At 31.4% G+C, this 16,592-nt stretch overlaps 2 protein-coding genes across 3 annotated transcripts; one reads left to right on the forward strand and one right to left on the reverse strand.

Annotated features, from left to right (window-relative positions):
* The first annotated feature begins 1,924 nt into the window (after positions 1-1,924).
* Positions 1,925-7,922, forward strand: LOC102617008 (7-methylxanthine methyltransferase 1-like). 2 transcript variants are annotated; one of them, XM_025101385.2, is made up of 4 exons: positions 1,925-2,237; positions 5,570-5,962; positions 6,331-6,606; positions 7,256-7,922. In XM_025101385.2, the coding sequence occupies exons 2-4, from the start codon at positions 5,705-5,707 to the stop codon at positions 7,592-7,594; spliced, it is 873 nt and encodes a 290-aa protein (XP_024957153.1). In that variant the 5' UTR covers positions 1,925-2,237; positions 5,570-5,704; the 3' UTR covers positions 7,595-7,922. The 2 variants fall into 2 exon arrangements, with proteins under 2 accessions (XP_024957153.1, XP_006486358.1); XM_006486295.4 differs by lacking the exon at positions 1,925-2,237 and adding an exon at positions 4,967-5,471.
* Positions 7,923-12,595: 4,673 nt separating this feature from the next.
* Positions 12,596-14,172, reverse strand: LOC102616710 (aquaporin PIP1-2). The gene is made up of 4 exons (XM_006486294.4): positions 13,736-14,172; positions 13,354-13,652; positions 13,124-13,264; positions 12,596-12,991 (listed from the first exon to the last, which is right to left on the reverse strand). Exons 1-4 carry the CDS (start codon positions 14,067-14,069, stop codon positions 12,905-12,907), a joined length of 861 nt encoding a protein of 286 aa, XP_006486357.1. The 5' UTR covers positions 14,070-14,172; the 3' UTR covers positions 12,596-12,904.
* Positions 14,173-16,592: the final 2,420 nt, after the last annotated feature.

Here is a 16,592-nt window from a genome sequence, read left to right on the forward strand (position 1 = left end):
AGACTCCAAAGTCATATTGGAAAAAAGATTATAGAATTCTTAAATAAATTGGAAAATAAACAACAGATACAAAAGTTTTTAGGATGTCTAAACTATGCAGAATGATTTATAAAAGATCTAGCAAAAAAGAGAAAAATACTTCAAAAATTACTTAGAAAAAATAATACTCGGGGATGGAACGAAGAACATACAGAAGCAGTAAGGAGCCTAAAGGAAGAATGTAAAAATCTCCCAGCATTAAAATTGCCAGAAGAAAATGATAAATTAATAATTCAAACTGATGCATCTGATTTATATTGGGGAGCAATCCTTAAGACTGATATAAATGAGATTTGCAGATATACTAGTGGAATGTTTAATCAAGCACAAGTTAATTATCCTGTACATGAAAAAGAATTCCTTACAATATACAAATGAATTAAAAAATTCTCATTATTTTTACTCCAGAAACAATTTATAGTAAAAACAGATAATTCCCAAGTAAGTTCACTTGTTAGTAGAATTTTACCAAATGAACCCCAGTATAGACGATTACATAGATGGCAAGTTTATTTGTCTTATTATAATTTCAAAATCGTACATATAAAAGGAACTAACAATTTCCTTGCAGATTTTTTAAGTAGGAATATAGAATTCGGAGAATGAATACAAAAGTACATAAAATCTTGTCAGTGATAAATACAGAAATACAAAGGCTTAAAGCCGAGGCATCTGACATGATCGATGCAATAAATTACATGAAAGAGGCCACATAGGGCCATGAGAAGGGAATACATTTGTTAGAGTCATACATAAACGACCTAACAAAAGGGCTTTCAATAAATACTAGCCTAATAAATATAGGAAGCAGTAGTGGACCATTCCCACAACAAGAACCAATCTCTGACTCATCTTTCAGCCGAACCATATCCATAGAAATTGAATCACCAAAAGTAACTTCTTCAAAAAAGTTTGTCAAAATAGACAATACTCCATCAAAAGAAGCAAAAAAACCTACCCCACTAAATTCAAAAGAAGACGAATATAAACAATTTTCCATGTGGGTATATTCTATTTGTTCCCACAATAATACCATTTTCAAATCCCCAGGAAAAAATATATATCCCAGAATGATAGCCGTAAAAGGGGTAGATCCATTCCTTGTTGGGAAAATAGCCAAATACGGATATCTAGACTTAGTATACCCAGATACATATATAAGAGAAATAGCTAGTTTAGATGAGCTATTAGTCAAAGAAGTCTCTAAATTCGCCTAAAAAAGGTCAATATACTTACAATTCTATACCATTAGCCCAGAATACCACCAAAATATCGAATACCAAGCTTTTTATATGATCTCAGTGGGACATCTCACAAAAAACTTTCAATTAGAAGTAGGGACTGAGTATACAACTGTCCCATAAATAACCAAACCATGGATTAGGACCCGAAGGGCTCAGGGAATAAAAACAATATGGAGTATTGCAAAAGATCTCTACAAAAGAAATTATAGAACAATTATCCGATTCCAAAACTATATTCTTGTAACCTCAGAAGACAGCCATACACCTTCAAACATCCTTTTGGAACTCATCAACAAGATAAGCACGATGAGATTTCCCAGCAGCAGCGAAACCATACAACAGGCTTGTCAGCTTATGAAAATAAAACAAACTGACAAATAAACAGATGCTCGTGGCAGACAAAGAAAAATAAAAGATGCTCGTGGCAGACAAAGAAAAATAAAAAGATGCTCGTGGCAGACAGAGAAGATAAAAATAGAAAGATCGTGGCCAACAAAAAGAAGATGCTCGTGATAAAAGAAAGGCACGTGGCATGTAGAGATGTAATCATGTAATGATGTAAGAGGCCAATAATGTAAAGGCCAATAATAGAAGGGCAATAATGTAATAGAAAGATTTTTTGGAATTGAAATAAAATGGAGGAAATGGGGGAGAGACCTCAGAGCTTTCCGAATCTTGATAATTTTCTGAAATCAATAAACAATGAATAACTAAACACTCTCTTGCTCAAAATCCAGAATCAGAACTTCATCAATCAAAAACAAAGTCCATAAGAGAAAAAGAAGAGAAACCTAAACTATCAAATACTTCTTTAACTTAGCGATCAGGATCTACACAGTAAAGCCAACTGAGTCCACAGATCCCGCTGAGGCAGGAGGCCGTTAAGGGAATAGGGCAACCAGGCTGCAGGTCACTTGAAGGAGATCGGAAGGGAAATAAGAGCTGTTAATTTAGGTAATAATACTCAACTTTTATCTCTTGGTGGAAGTTGTTGGAGGTTGCTGATGGGATGATTTATGGAGGAAGAGCAAAAGTTTTCTTATTAATTAAAACAGACTTTATAAATTTTATTTAAAACATAAATCACAGATTCTACTTAGGAAAATCAAAAGAATATATGATAAATCCCTCTACTAAAATAACATACAATGATTATATGATGATAATCGATTTTAATTTAGGATCATTTAAACAGAGCTCATATATGTTTAGTAAACAAGAACTTGTAAGAACAGAAGATTTGTTAGCTGTATATTCTCTTGATTTACCTCAAGAAATAAAGCGAAAAATGATAAAAAATATTGAAATAGAAACTCTTAAACAGAATATAATTATGTTAACAATAGAAGAAGAAATTGATATAGTTAAAGCATACATAGAGCATAGAAATTACGAGGCAGGGCCTGCATATACTTATAATTCAGAAGAAGAATTTGAGATTTGAAAAATATATAGGCTGGAAACCTCTTCGGGTTGCGGGCTACCGATCCAAAGGGCGACTTAGATCGTTGTACCTAGGGGTAGAACAACGCCACGTACTTGTTTTTATCTTTAATAAATATACTCTCTATGAATACCAAATCTATATAAATCTATTAATCTATGAATACCAAATCTGTATAAATCTATTAATCATACATATTTGTTTGTAATTAATTTGATTTAGTATTTTCATGAATTTTATAAATCCAGTTATGTGTAATTATTGTTTAATTCATTATTTAGTTTATTCTGTTTAAATTTTTGTAAGTTTATTCTGGTTAATTTTTGAACATTTTGTAATTTTGATAAATCATTATTATTATTATTATTATTATTCCTAACACGGAAAAATGGTATTAGAGCCAGAATCATAAAATGGATCCTATACAAGCAATAGTTGATAGTTTATATACATTAAAAGTATATAATAAAGAAGAAATAAAAAATTTAATAAAAGCATTAAAAACTGATAAAAATAATATAAGAAACATAGAACTTGAATTAACCGAGGAGCTTAGAGAAAGATTTATAGATACAACAGGAGGTGAGATTTTAATAGAAAAGAAAATGAAATTTATTGATAATTTCATAAAGTTTTTAATATTTTGGTATAAAATAGAAACATTATGAATCAAGCTGTTAATACAATATAAGGATTAGCAAATAGTATGGAACGTATGTGTCTAGGATGGGAAACCATAGTAAATACATATATAAATTTAATAGACCAAAAAATAGATTTATTAGAATAAGAAAGAATAGGATTAATAAATTTAGGACCAGAAGTTTATTCTGAATTAATAGGTTTATATGAATTAGAAAATCATTTATTGTTATTTAAAGAAATCAATAAAACTTTAGAAAGAATAAAAAATAGGTGTAGAAGGGATGTGAGAAGACAAATACTTCCTCAATTATAGAAATTAAAAATAAAGAAACATGAAAGGACTTATATGAAATTTGCCAAGAATAGTAAAACAAAAACCGTAAGATACATTAAATGTAACCTAGGCAGTCCCAGTATTCAAAAAGGTCGTTGACACGGACGGTTGGCCCCATCAACATTAATTTTCATTTTGAACGGTCAGTTTTTCACTTCATTGAACGTTCAAAGCAAAATCAATTGAAATATCTGCAAACGCCCATCATCAACAAATGATTCTATTCATTAAAGAGGGGCTGACTGAAAGAAGTCGAACTTGTTTACTTTTCCATATTATATGCCCCATCCAAACACGAGGTCAAAGATGTGTGCTAGACCAAGTACGCGCGGATCTTTCGAAATCAACAAAGTTGGTTTGTTAAGAATTACTAGAAAGTGACCAAAATGCTTGTAATTGTATTTGAATTTTGTGAAACAGAGACTCTGATTTTATTCGCATCACTTTGGGATAGAAAAAGTTAACAAATTGTATGAAAATTTCAATCAAATATATGAGTAAAATTGTTTTCATTGCAAAATTAAAAGTAGACTAATAAATTATGGCTTAAATAATGGAAGAATACGAAAGTTATTGCTTTGAATAGTCAACAAATTATTAATGTGTTTCATTTGACAATTAATGTGTTTCATTAATGACCTTGTATAAAACACATGAGGACAAGTCTATGTTACGACTTCTGTAAGTAACAGAAGGAATCAGGGAACTTGCACGGGTGCTAGAGGAGAGAGAAAGAGGTCCCAATGCAAGGTGATGGAAATGGGAAAGTTCGAAGCAGTTACTTGCAGCTTGTGCACCGTAGCCATGTGCAACACGCGATGGTCAATGAAAAATATTCAACTCATACAATCCCCCTATCTTACATGCACGTAAGATAGGGATTGCCTTATTATTATTTATTTTGACAATTTACTATATATTTTACTTTGCAATCATAATAGAGTCATTGGCCTCATAGAACATGACGTGAGAACACTTTTTTTTTTTTCAATTTACAATTTTAAGCTAAGCTGTATATAAAACCTAGTGTCATATAATGAGTGTTTTTTGTATTATTTGGCAACTACATGAATTGATTAGGGAGGAAATCTAGGCCTCCAAAAGAATATAGTTGGCACTTTTAGTGGTCAGCATCTCCTAAATATCGTACATCTCAGAATAATTACGCTAATAATACTCAAGACAATCTTCTAATGAATAACATTTATGCCTTTATATATACAACTTAGGTTACAAATTACAGATCTAAAAAATAAAAATATAATGTATATATTTTTACATTATGCTCCATAACTCTACCCTATGATTATCGAAAATAACATATTTTACATAAAATAAGGTACCGTTACCTTTATTTGACTAATTAAAAACAACTACACTATAATTAATAAAAATAAATAGTAACGAAATATTATAAGAGACTGTATCATTAGCACAAGACTAGTCAGCTTTGAACAAATTAATGCCCTAAATTAAAATCTTCAACATATTTGTGCTTAACATGTAACATATTAAAAGGAAAAAAAAGCATGAAAAATCGATAGACTTTTCTCCTACATAGTATAGCAAGTTGTAAAATCGATAGACTTTTCTCCTACATAATATAGCAAAGTTGTAAAATCGGCTATAAATATCGATATTGCCAATAAAGTGAACTCACAAACGATTGAGGCAAATTATAAGACTCAACATGGATGTAAAGGAAGTGCTCTTCATGAACAAAGGAGATGGCGAAAATAGCTATGCTCAAAACTCTCCGTTTACGGTGTGTGCATTCGTTTGTTTGTTTGTTTCTTTCTTTCTTTCTTAAATATTCGTAGTTAAATAACCATCAGTCTCCATGTATATATAAATGCAATGCAGCAAAGGGTGATCGAATTATCAAAGCCAGTACTCGAGAGTGCAGTTCAATCTCTCTTCGGAGAAGAAGTTATCTGGAACAAAGTATTCAACGTAGCTGATTTGGGTTGTGCTTCAAATGCAAGCACGTTTTCGGTGATGTCTAGTGTCATCGAAAATGTACTAAAGAAATGTGTGGAGTTAAATGCTCCAATACCGGAGTTTCAATTGTACTTGAATGATTTGCCGGGTAACGATTTTAACACACTGTTTAAGGGACTCTCCAGCTTTGCTGATAGATATAATGATGCGTCACTGTTTATGATGGGGGCTCCTGGTTCTTTCTATGGCCGGCTTTTCCCGACCAACAGCTTGCAGCTTGCTCATTCCTCCTATGGGGTCCATTGGCTCTCTAAGGTGCATTTCTCAATCTTAAAATGGAAGCTATGACAAATCAACTTTACTTCTAAAATATTTACTAAACACTTTAACAACTTAATTTTGACAACCCGGTTTTGAATGTTTATGCTAAGAATTAAGATGATTATAGAGAAGAAAATTTGGTTATTGAGAAAATTAATTTGCAGAGCGATTCCGTCGCTACTTGTCAAAATCTACCATATAAGAGTGATTTTGATCAGTTTGAAACATTCACAAACTGATTGTTAACACCAAAAGCTTTCTTGATGGGTATACCCAGATAATCTAATTACTTGAACAGAATTTATATATTGGTTCCTGATTAGCTAAAACTAATTATGGCATGGAATAAAATGAAATGAAAGGTACCAAAATTGACGGATGAAGCGGGGTTACCGCTAATTAACAAGGGGAAGATATTCATATCTAAGACAAGCCCTGTTGCTGTAAAAGAAGCATACCTTAGACAGTTTGAAGAAGATTTCAGCTTGTTTTTGAAGTCACGCTCACAAGAGATGGTGCCCAATGGCCGTCTTGTCTTGGTTTTCAATGGACGGCCATCTGCAGACTTTACAAGAGACTACTGCTATCCAATTCCATGGGAATCTTTATCTGAGGCCATTGCTGCCATGGTCTCTGAGGTACGCAGTAACTTCCAATCTTTTCTAAGTTCACTCAAACTTGATAGAACACTAACACTTTCATTTTGACCTTAGTTAAAATATTTTATCTCTTAATTCATTTCGCTCTTGTTACGTACGTTGTCACAAAGATACGGTTTATTATATTATTGTTATCTTCTAAATTATGACGTGCGTGATACATACCTCGTTTTAATTATGCGTACAACCCATTTTGAATACTCTAGTGTTAATCAATGTTTTAATGTTAGAAACGAAATGAGATATTAAAATTTATAACCAACTCAAGTCGCGGAAAATTTTCGATAGAAATAAAATTATATGCAATTAATATTAATCTCCTTAACTTTTTAATCAGAGCATTTTCATATTGAGCAATACTCTATTTATAAAGTCTATTGATGTAGTGGTATTTTATTATGTACGTACGCCTCATGCCATTCATTATGTAAAAATGAAATAATAATAAATATCCAATTGATTCATGAGGGTTTACAGTAAATTTTTCATAATTATTGGGAATACAAATTATTCGTAACTGTTTTGAGTTTTCAGATGAATCAGGTCAAATAGTTAACTAGCGTTAAAGAATCGGTAAATGAACGCAGAGTCAATAATACTTGTTCTTTTGTTTTTTTGCAACATGTAGGGACTGATTCAAGAAGAGAAGTTAGACTCCTTTAATGTGCCAGTATATGCCCCATCACAGAAGGAGCTCAAGGGTATAGTGAGCAAAGAGGGATCGTTTGAACTTGAGCAGCTGGAAACATTTCCAATTAATTTTGGAGACAAAAATTTATCGGATAAGCTTTTCAAGAACATGAGATCCGTCACAGAGTCCATGATTTCACACCAATTTGGAGAGGAAATACTTGACAAGCTGTATGACAAGTTCACTCAGATATCAATTGAAGATATGGCTACAAATGAAGAATACAAGGTCCTCAGCTTCCTTGTCGTGCTAAGGAGAAAGGCAACTGACCATTGAATAATAATATTATCACAAAATAAAAATTATACGGTCAGCGCAGTCATTTTCAATAAGAAAATTCTTTCTTTTATCTTGGAGTGCTGCGGTTTCTCTGTCAAGCCCCCAAGTTGTATTGTTGCTTTTCTTTCTTTCAATAATTAGGAGTTGTTTGTTTTTATGTCTCAAGTCTTAATCTGGTTTAATTTATTATGTTTTGATATTTCATCTTGTTTGTTGTATCTGTGAAGTCTTATTATATGACATTTTTATCTGAATAAAAACTAAATTCCAATTTCTATCTAAATGATAGAATATTTGAATGGAAAATTAATTTTTTTCCCACAAATACTCTCATTAGATGCATTTATTTCCTACTAATTATTAGATGTTGTATTAGAATTTTCTTTGATTGCAAATTTTACTTAGTATTAAATACTTAACATACATTCAATTTGAATTTTAAACAAATTCTTTTATTATTAGATAACAACTTTTTTATGTATAAATATTATGTTAAATTATAAAAAAATATTCTTCTCAAAATTATTTTTCATAAATTATATATCAAATGCTTACCTTATAAATATTTATAAGATAGAAAAAGCTTTGTACTAGAAAACATTTTAAATGTATATCTATTTAAACTTCAATTATATATAAAACTTTCAAGCAGAGATAGAAATGGACTAGCTCGAGCCCGACCCTATAACTAAAATAGAGGGATCTACATTTAAAAAAGTCTATCTTTTCGAATTCAGATCAGGCTTCAATGTCGGGCTCAGGCTTTGTTTGAGCTCGATCATAATTTTTTAAAGATTTATTTATTTTGATATTTAAAAAATGTTAAATTTTAAAAAAGGGCATACCCTCAACCAATATATTAAAATTTACAAGATTTATAACTTATTTAAGTCCTTTAAAAAAAAAAGAACTTGTTTAAGTAACATAAGCATAAAAATTACTCCACTCAACATCTGAAACATATCACTATATAAATAAACATGATTAAACTGAATTTACAATTACAACATAATAACTAATATTTATAACCTTATATGGTAAAATATGATATTTAAAATTACAACATAATTAAGAAAGTGGTGACACGCATTTAGAATTACCAATATATTTACAATTACAACATAATTAACCACGCATTTACAATTATGTTGAAAGTGGTGACACAAGCTGTCCGTCATGCGTGGTTATCAATTTTGTGGGATACTGGCTGGCAGTGGTGTGGTGCCGTGGTGGCGGGTGGCTAGAGCGGTAGGAAGTGGTGACACAAGCCTCTCTCTTGCGCGGCTGTTGACATGGTAGTGACTCGAACCCTGGTTGGCTGGCGGTGACGCGTGACAACGTGAGTTTGTGCCACCGGCCGCTGTTCTCAGTGAGGTGGAAGAATGTTGGTGTTGCTTAGGTGGTGTTGGAACAGCCGGCAGCGGCAGTGGCGCTTCTCTTTCTGTCAAAGGTGAAAATGTTAGGGTTTGTTAATTTGACTTATGAGTGTGTGATCTATAATGTGCGTGTGTAGCGTGTGTGAGATGAGAGCGTCACGGTGTGTGATGCGTGCTTGTGCTGTGTAGTGTCTTTCACGAAGTTGTTTTTTTTTTTTTTTTATAATGAGAGTTAGGATTGAGTTGGGTGGGGCTTGAACCCTGACCCAAATTTGATCGGCTCTAATATTTAAGTCCTAACCCAATCCTTGACTCTTAAATTTGGGTCAAAATTGAAGGCTGGGTCAATAGTAGAAATAGTAAAATCCTCCACGTGTTTAGAGTTTCATGGGTCTCATCACAAATGAGGTGAATTTTGAATAACTTTTGGGGAATGAAGTGAGAATGGAGAAAAAATAATTTTCAAATTCTTAATGGGGTGGACTTTAGTTTTGTACCCCCACTCCACCCCCAACCACAATTCTAATTATATATGAATATTTTTTAGTTTTTTGTTCAATAATTTTTGTTTTATCAATTACAATGTTGTTACTAAATTTTCTTTTTATTTTTACCTAATATAATTGTGTTATAAAAGAAAACCCTACATTATAATTTTTATTCAACCCTAAAACATTATTATTTTTTTCTTTTGTCTCTTGAAATGCTACTCTCTTCAAACATTTTTTTAGTTTTACTATCATTTCAAGATATTATTTCAATCTTTTGGAGATTTTTTCAAATAATTTAAATATTTTATAATATGCTAATAATTTTATTTAAGTGTCTAATTTTTAACTATTATAAAATATGTAAATACGGAATTGGGTGAGAATGGGGAAATTATTCCCTCATGAGAATTTCTCATCTTCACTCCACTAACGCCGTGTTTACTTTCTGGAGTGGGAGTGAGTAGTGTGAATTCCTTCCACTCCAGTGTTTACTTCAACAATTTAAAAGAGGATTGCGAATCCCACTCCGTAGACTCCACCCATTTTTAGAGTGGAGAGTGGGAGTGGGACTCCCATGGCCACTCCCACCTCTCCCTTTTTTACCCCTTTTTCTTATTAAATTTAATATTTAATAAAATAAAATAAATAATATTATATTTATTTGAATATTATTATTGTATTTAACTAAATAATAATTTGCATTGATTTTAAGTTAAAATTACTTTAAAATAATATTATTATATTAATAGAGAATTAATAAATATTACTATATCCTACCTTCATTTGAAAATATAATATTATTATATTTATTTAAAAACAATAGTACTACATTTATTTAATATTAATAATCAATAATGATAAATAGTTTATTCTAAAAATAATAATTTTGTACTAAATAATATTATATTATTATTTTATATAATAATAAATTTAATTTAATTATATTTTAATTTAATTTAATTATATTAAATAAAATAATGTTTCATTTTATATTTACCCTTCTTTTTTACCCTCCTTTTATTAAATTTACTATAATTAAATTTAATAAATAATTAAATAATATTAAATTTATTTAAATAATATTATTATATTTAACTAAATAATAACTTAGTTTGATTCTAAGTTTACATTACTTAAAAATAATATTATTATATTAATAGGAAATTAATAATATTACTATATACGATCTTTATTTGAAAATATAATATTATTATATTTATTTAAAAATAATAGTATTATATTTATTTAATATTAATAATTAATAATAACAAATAGTTTATTCTAAGAAAATATTAATTTCGTACTATGTTAATAGTAAAAATGTTTCATTTATATTGCCCTTATCAATAATTTTTAATTTATATAATTAAAATTAAAATTAATAGAAAATTGTAATGTACATAATTAAGAATATTAATAATTATTATAAATTTATAAATATAATAAAATAAATGTTTATTCATTAAATATATTTTTTATTAACTTTATAATTAAAAATTATAATTCTTTAAATAAGAATAAAATTATAATTTGAAACTATTTACTCCCAATCTAAAATAAAGTAAACACATAAATTAAATTTTTATCTCAATTTAATACTTCCATTCCAGTGCAAGTAAACAACATACTCTCACTCCCACTCCACACTCTCAATTCTAAAATTCTCACTCCTTAAAATTTTCACTTCAATCTAAAAAATAAACACTACCTAAATTTATTGAGGAATAGAGTGGAGAATAGGGTAGGCTTCCCCACACCACTAAAAATCAGGTTGGATTTTTTGCCGTCCCTACCTTCGGGGTCATAAGTGTAATAATATTATATTTAAGATTTTTTGAGTTTATTAAAACAAACAAACTACCCCTTACACTGGATGTCAAAAAAATAAAAAATAAATATATTATTCTAACGTATGTATTCAGATCCATTTAAACTTCAATAATATTTAGATTTATTCAAATATCAAATAAAAAATAAATGCAAATTTCTCGCTAATCCAAGCTCGCCTCATTCCAATTTGAAAAGTTAGAAAAAAAAAAAAAAGAACAAAAGAACGAAGAAAAAGGTCTGTAACTTGTTGCTATTGTTGGCTGCTTGTATAACGAATCGCGATTCCAGAAAGCACTGAATATAAGATTGGGTTAGTTAGGTCTTGCACAGTTTCAAAATCATAATAGATTACCTAATACGCGTTTATTTATAGCTGTGCATGTTTTTCTTGAGCTTATCCAGAGACCCTGTGGACCAATCCCCTTTTTAAGTCCACAACAAATTTATTATGTTTAATATGTCATGAAATCATTTTCTTTTTTGGATTTTAAATACAATAAACGTATAACTTAAGCTGCTAAGACATCAACTTAATTAACTGGTTTTCAAATATTTACCCACACTTAATTACCTTTAAAAAATAAATATAACTTAAAAGGGTTATTGCGTCATTTTTTTAAGAAAAAAATTTCTCATATTTTCCAAAATTCAAAAACTAAGTACAATCTCAAATAACAAATTAGTTGATTAGGAAATTCGTCCAGTCAAATATAGGGTTTAACTAAATAAATGATGAGCTAAAACTTTATAATAATTTTATTTATTATGATGCGCTGTGAAACAATGTCATGCGTATATTGTTCCCCTATCTGAAAAAAAAATTATGAAAAAAACCATAACATCTAAATTTCAAACATGACTTAAAAAGAGAGATCATTATCCCTGCGGTGTATGCATGAGTGAAGAGCGCTCTAGAAATTAGATAAGAGCAAGATATTTCTAGTCTGCGCGTAACTTAATTTATCAATTTCATGGTATGATTTATAAACCCGGATCATATTGGAAATCTCTGGACACATAAGTTCTCCAATCGCCGTTGGGATATGCTTGGATACTTTTATGTTATTTATTTAACTAATTAATATTAAATTAAGCCCCCAAACAAAAAAAAAAAGAGTCAGTAATAGAAGCTCTATCTTCTTTCGCAAGGCCCACGCTACGCGAACAAGAGGATGGTGCTGATGCATGAAAGCAACGGCAGGTACCGATCCATCAATCACAATTATACACATATATAACATACGTATAGGTAAATCCTAGAAAGAAATAATTTAGATGACCAATGTAAAAAGATCACATAATAAAAGTAATAGAACTAGTTTTGTCCATATTATTACCAAGATGACATTGCACAAATCCACAGCCATACAAATGTACAAAGTGACAGCGCCCACCTACTTAGCCATGGGCCCATCCGTCATCATCATCGACCTCTCTTCAAAAAAAAAAAAAAAACGTTTTAAGGAAGGAAAACACAGAAGCAGGTCCAGGTCCAGCACCAGCAGATTTGAACAAAGGACTAATTAATATTTTATAATACACATAAGCAAACCAGCAACAGCCATAAACAAATGCAGGTGCAATCACGAACGTCGATGAAGCGATCAGCTTCATTTGAAGGGAATGGCTCTGATCACGACTTGGTGGTACAAAGCTGCAAGTCCAGCTCCAACGAATGGTCCCACCCAGAAAATCCACTGCATCAAACCATACATAAGATTGATCATGATTAATTGATTAATTATCACAGTTAGATTTATTTCTACAAGCATAAATCTTGATGATCAAGATCTTATTTTAGGGTAATCAAAAGAGTAAATTAAACGTACGTGGTCATCCCAACCGCGGTCCTTGTTGTAGATGATTGCAGCTCCAAGACTCCTCGCTGGGTTGATGCCAGTTCCGGTAATTGGGATGGTAGCCAAGTGAACCAAAAACACAGCGAACCCAATTGGCAGAGGAGCCAAAATCTAACCATACTCAATAATATAGTGATTAGTAAAAATAATCAAGTATTGGTAATTAATTATACAATTTATTAGAAACGGAGTTAACTTACAGGAACATGAGAGTCCCTGGCGCTCCGTTTGGCATCAGTGGCAGAGAAAACTGTGTAGACAAGAACAAAAGTACCAATAATCTCGGCACCAAGACCATCACCCTTGGTGTAGCCATGAGCTACGACGTTGGCACCGCCGGCGAGCCGCCCGTATTGGCCGGCACCCATGAAACCCTTTACAACGCCAGCACCGCAGATGGCTCCCAGACACTGCATCACCATGTAGAAAAGTGCACGTGTCAGCGACAGCTTCCTCGCCAAGAACAGGCCGAGTGTCACCGCCGGGTTGATATGACCACCTGCGTCAAAACAAACAGTTTTAAAAACACTTTAGATATTTTGCTTATAAAATTAACCAAGCAGAGGCGCAGCCGGTACGAACCCGAGATGCCAGCTGTGCAGTAAACGAGCACGAAGATCATGCCACCGAAGGCCCATGCAATCCCTTGAATGCCGACGGTTGAGCACTTGGTATTGGACTTGACGACGCCCATCACTGTCAGTACGGAGATGTACAAGAAAAGAAAAGTGGCTATGAACTCGGCTATACCGGCCCTGTAAAACGACCAAGACTTGAGCTCGCCGGGCTCAAAGAGCGGCGCCGGTGGGGGCTCAACGTAGTCCTTCCCATCTTGGGTCTGAGCCGCCGTCCCAATCGGCTGCCTCTCGGCGAACTTGTTGGCTCCCAGTCTAACATCCTCTTCTTTACCTTCCATTTCTGCTAGTCCCTCAAAAACACAAAACAGTCAATAAGAAGCACTTGCTTTTTTGTTTGTGGCCGTTTGATGTTGTGATGAGAATGAGTGAGAGAGTACTAGAAGTTGGGGGAAGGGGGTTATATCATCCGGATCAGGGAGTGATGAGTGCAGGTGGTGGGCTCCAATTTGGTGTATAAAATTGAATTTACTTACTTATCTTGTGACCGACCAATCATTTTCTTGGAATTTTGTGGAAATTACTTAAATGCGCTTAGACTATTTAGAAAGAAAAATGACATTACGTTGGGGTATCCTAGCTGGCTCAATTTCATCCACATCTGTAATGATGTTGTGGCCACCGTCCATCAAGGGTCAAGCAGACCGAGTGGGTGGGAATTGGGACATGATGATCACGGGATTTATTACGTAATTTCATTGCTCTTTTTAGGGCAAATTACAGAAACCAAAGCAAGTAGGTTATTTAATTTTAATTTCGTTTTACACTCTCAAAGTCTTTCTCATTATCAATCAGCTTTATTGTCATTTTCTTAATGTGAATTATGTCGGTTGCTCTGGCCTATTGTCCTTTCCGTGTGTCCATTTCGCTCTAAGGAATTGGTTCACTGGCACGACTGTAACTTTACGAATTGATGCCTCCATGAATTAGTCCGTTCCTATTTGAATGGCTTTATTTATTTTATCCGTCGTTGTTTCAAAATATTTATTTAGAAGTCGAAGGCTCGGTTTAGGGTTGGCAAAATCCTGGGTTGGGTTCGGGTATCGCAATGTCCAGACTTAGTTTGGATGTAATTTTTAGATGTTCGGATCAAGTTTTAATGCGAGTACCTAAATTTTATATTTTTTAATATTATATGTGTATATTTTTTTTGGTAATTTTATAAGTTTTAAATTTATTTCAATAAAATTTGATATAAAAATATAAACTTTAAGTGTTTAAAATTTTATATCTGTGTAATAAATGAGTCAAATAAATATAAATATTTAAAATAGTATATATTTTATAATATTTTTTTAATAAAATTTGGGTTCCGAGCCGAGCTCCGAATTTATCAAGTGATGCTCAAGATCGGTCTGGCTTCATACTCAAGCTGGGTAATACCATGCCCACAACGCCCGGGTGCGGTACGGGTCTGGACCAGGCGGGTATTTTTGCCACCCCTAGCTCGGTTGGAATTGAAATTAGACAATTATAATTTCAAAGTTATAGTACTAAAATATTTTTTATATATTAATTATTGTAACTTGCAAGTTAAGTTGATTTGAGTTTATACTTATATGATAAAAAATCTATTATATTTTTATTAATTTTAACAAAATTATTGTTTAAAAATTGTGTTTACTATGTACTATTAATTTTTATTTCATATTTACTATATAATATTAATTTATGTTATTTAGAGCCAATCTGACTGCACAGTCACAAAATTGATTAGAAAGTTCTAGTAGACCCTTTATTCTAAATATTAGGGGACTGTAACATTATTAAAAAAAATTACAGCCCTAGTTGATCGAAGTTATGATTTAACGTCGAGAAGTCGTCAATAAAGTTCTTTTTGGGATTAAGGTGCTGTAACTTTTAAGTTACAGCTGCTATGGAAAAAATTGTAATTATGAAACAAAAATTGATAATATATAGTAAATATAAATTTTAAATAATAATTTTAACAAAATTATTAAAGATATAATAGATCTTCCATCATACAATTGAAAATTCATATCAACATAACTTTCAAGTTACAGTAACTAGTGTTTACCATATACTTTAGTGCCGTAGATTTTAAATTTCAATCACAAATAAACCCTAAGACATATAGGCAATTTTTTAACAGTTGAACTCAGAAGACTATAAAATATACTTAAGTACATTTTTTTTTTTTTTACAACTTGCATAACTAGCTCTCCCTCGGATAATGTTTAGGAACAGAACAATGTGTTGCTTTGTATTTATATTTTTAACGCATGAACGTCTACATTAGAATTTAGAAACCTATTTATGTTATAAAGATAGCATCGTCGTAATCAATAATTTTACTCTTCCTGAAAATACACTAGGTTATAAAAATAAATTGATACAACAATTAACTTAATTTTTGAGTATTACTTACGAAAAAAAAGTTCAGGAGTTGGAAGCGACTTAAAAATGAATTTAGATCAATTACTACAGTAAAAAATAGTATTCTTTTTTTTTGGGTGGCGTTTATGCACATAATTTGAATTATAATTTTTCTAATTGATGTTATTCCTACATGGACTAGAATCCTCTCATGATATGAGTTTTTCTAATATTTTATAGATTTTATACAACTTGTATTTTGGTGCTAATATATAATTATGATTTAATTATCTTTACTTTTTTATTTATTAACCACCAACGACATTAATAAAATTTATTTATGAAAATATCATATTAAGAGAGGATCATAATCCTTCCTGCATTAGGCAGCTGTAGCGAATGATTATCTCTTAATAAGTACAAAATCATAGAGAAATTTTATGCTGGCAGGTATTTTTATATATTAC

Source organism: Citrus sinensis, chromosome 4 (assembly GCF_022201045.2).
Source record: "Citrus sinensis cultivar Valencia sweet orange chromosome 4, DVS_A1.0, whole genome shotgun sequence".
NCBI lineage: Eukaryota > Viridiplantae > Streptophyta > Magnoliopsida > Sapindales > Rutaceae > Citrus > Citrus sinensis.

What these genes read in the sequence shown, in the direction of transcription:
- LOC102617008 (XM_006486295.4), top strand. Translation starts at nt 5,397, where the DNA reads ATGGATGTAAAGGAAGTGCTCTTCATGAACAAAGGAGATGGCGAAAAT. An exon ending in GGGTCCATTGGCTCTCTAAG is followed by an intron (nt 5,963 to 6,330) that starts GTGCATTTCTCA and finishes ATGAAATGAAAG; the next exon opens with GTACCAAAATTGACGGATGA. An exon ending in TTGCTGCCATGGTCTCTGAG is followed by an intron (nt 6,607 to 7,255) that starts GTACGCAGTAAC and finishes TGCAACATGTAG; the next exon opens with GGACTGATTCAAGAAGAGAA.
- LOC102616710 (XM_006486294.4), bottom strand. Translation starts at nt 14,069, where the DNA reads ATGGAAGGTAAAGAAGAGGATGTTAGACTGGGAGCCAACAAGTTCGCC. An exon ending in CCAGGGACTCTCATGTTCCT is followed by an intron (nt 13,265 to 13,353) that starts GTAAGTTAACTC and finishes GAGTATGGTTAG; the next exon opens with ATTTTGGCTCCTCTGCCAAT. An exon ending in ACCGCGGTTGGGATGACCAC is followed by an intron (nt 12,992 to 13,123) that starts GTACGTTTAATT and finishes GGTTTGATGCAG; the next exon opens with TGGATTTTCTGGGTGGGACC.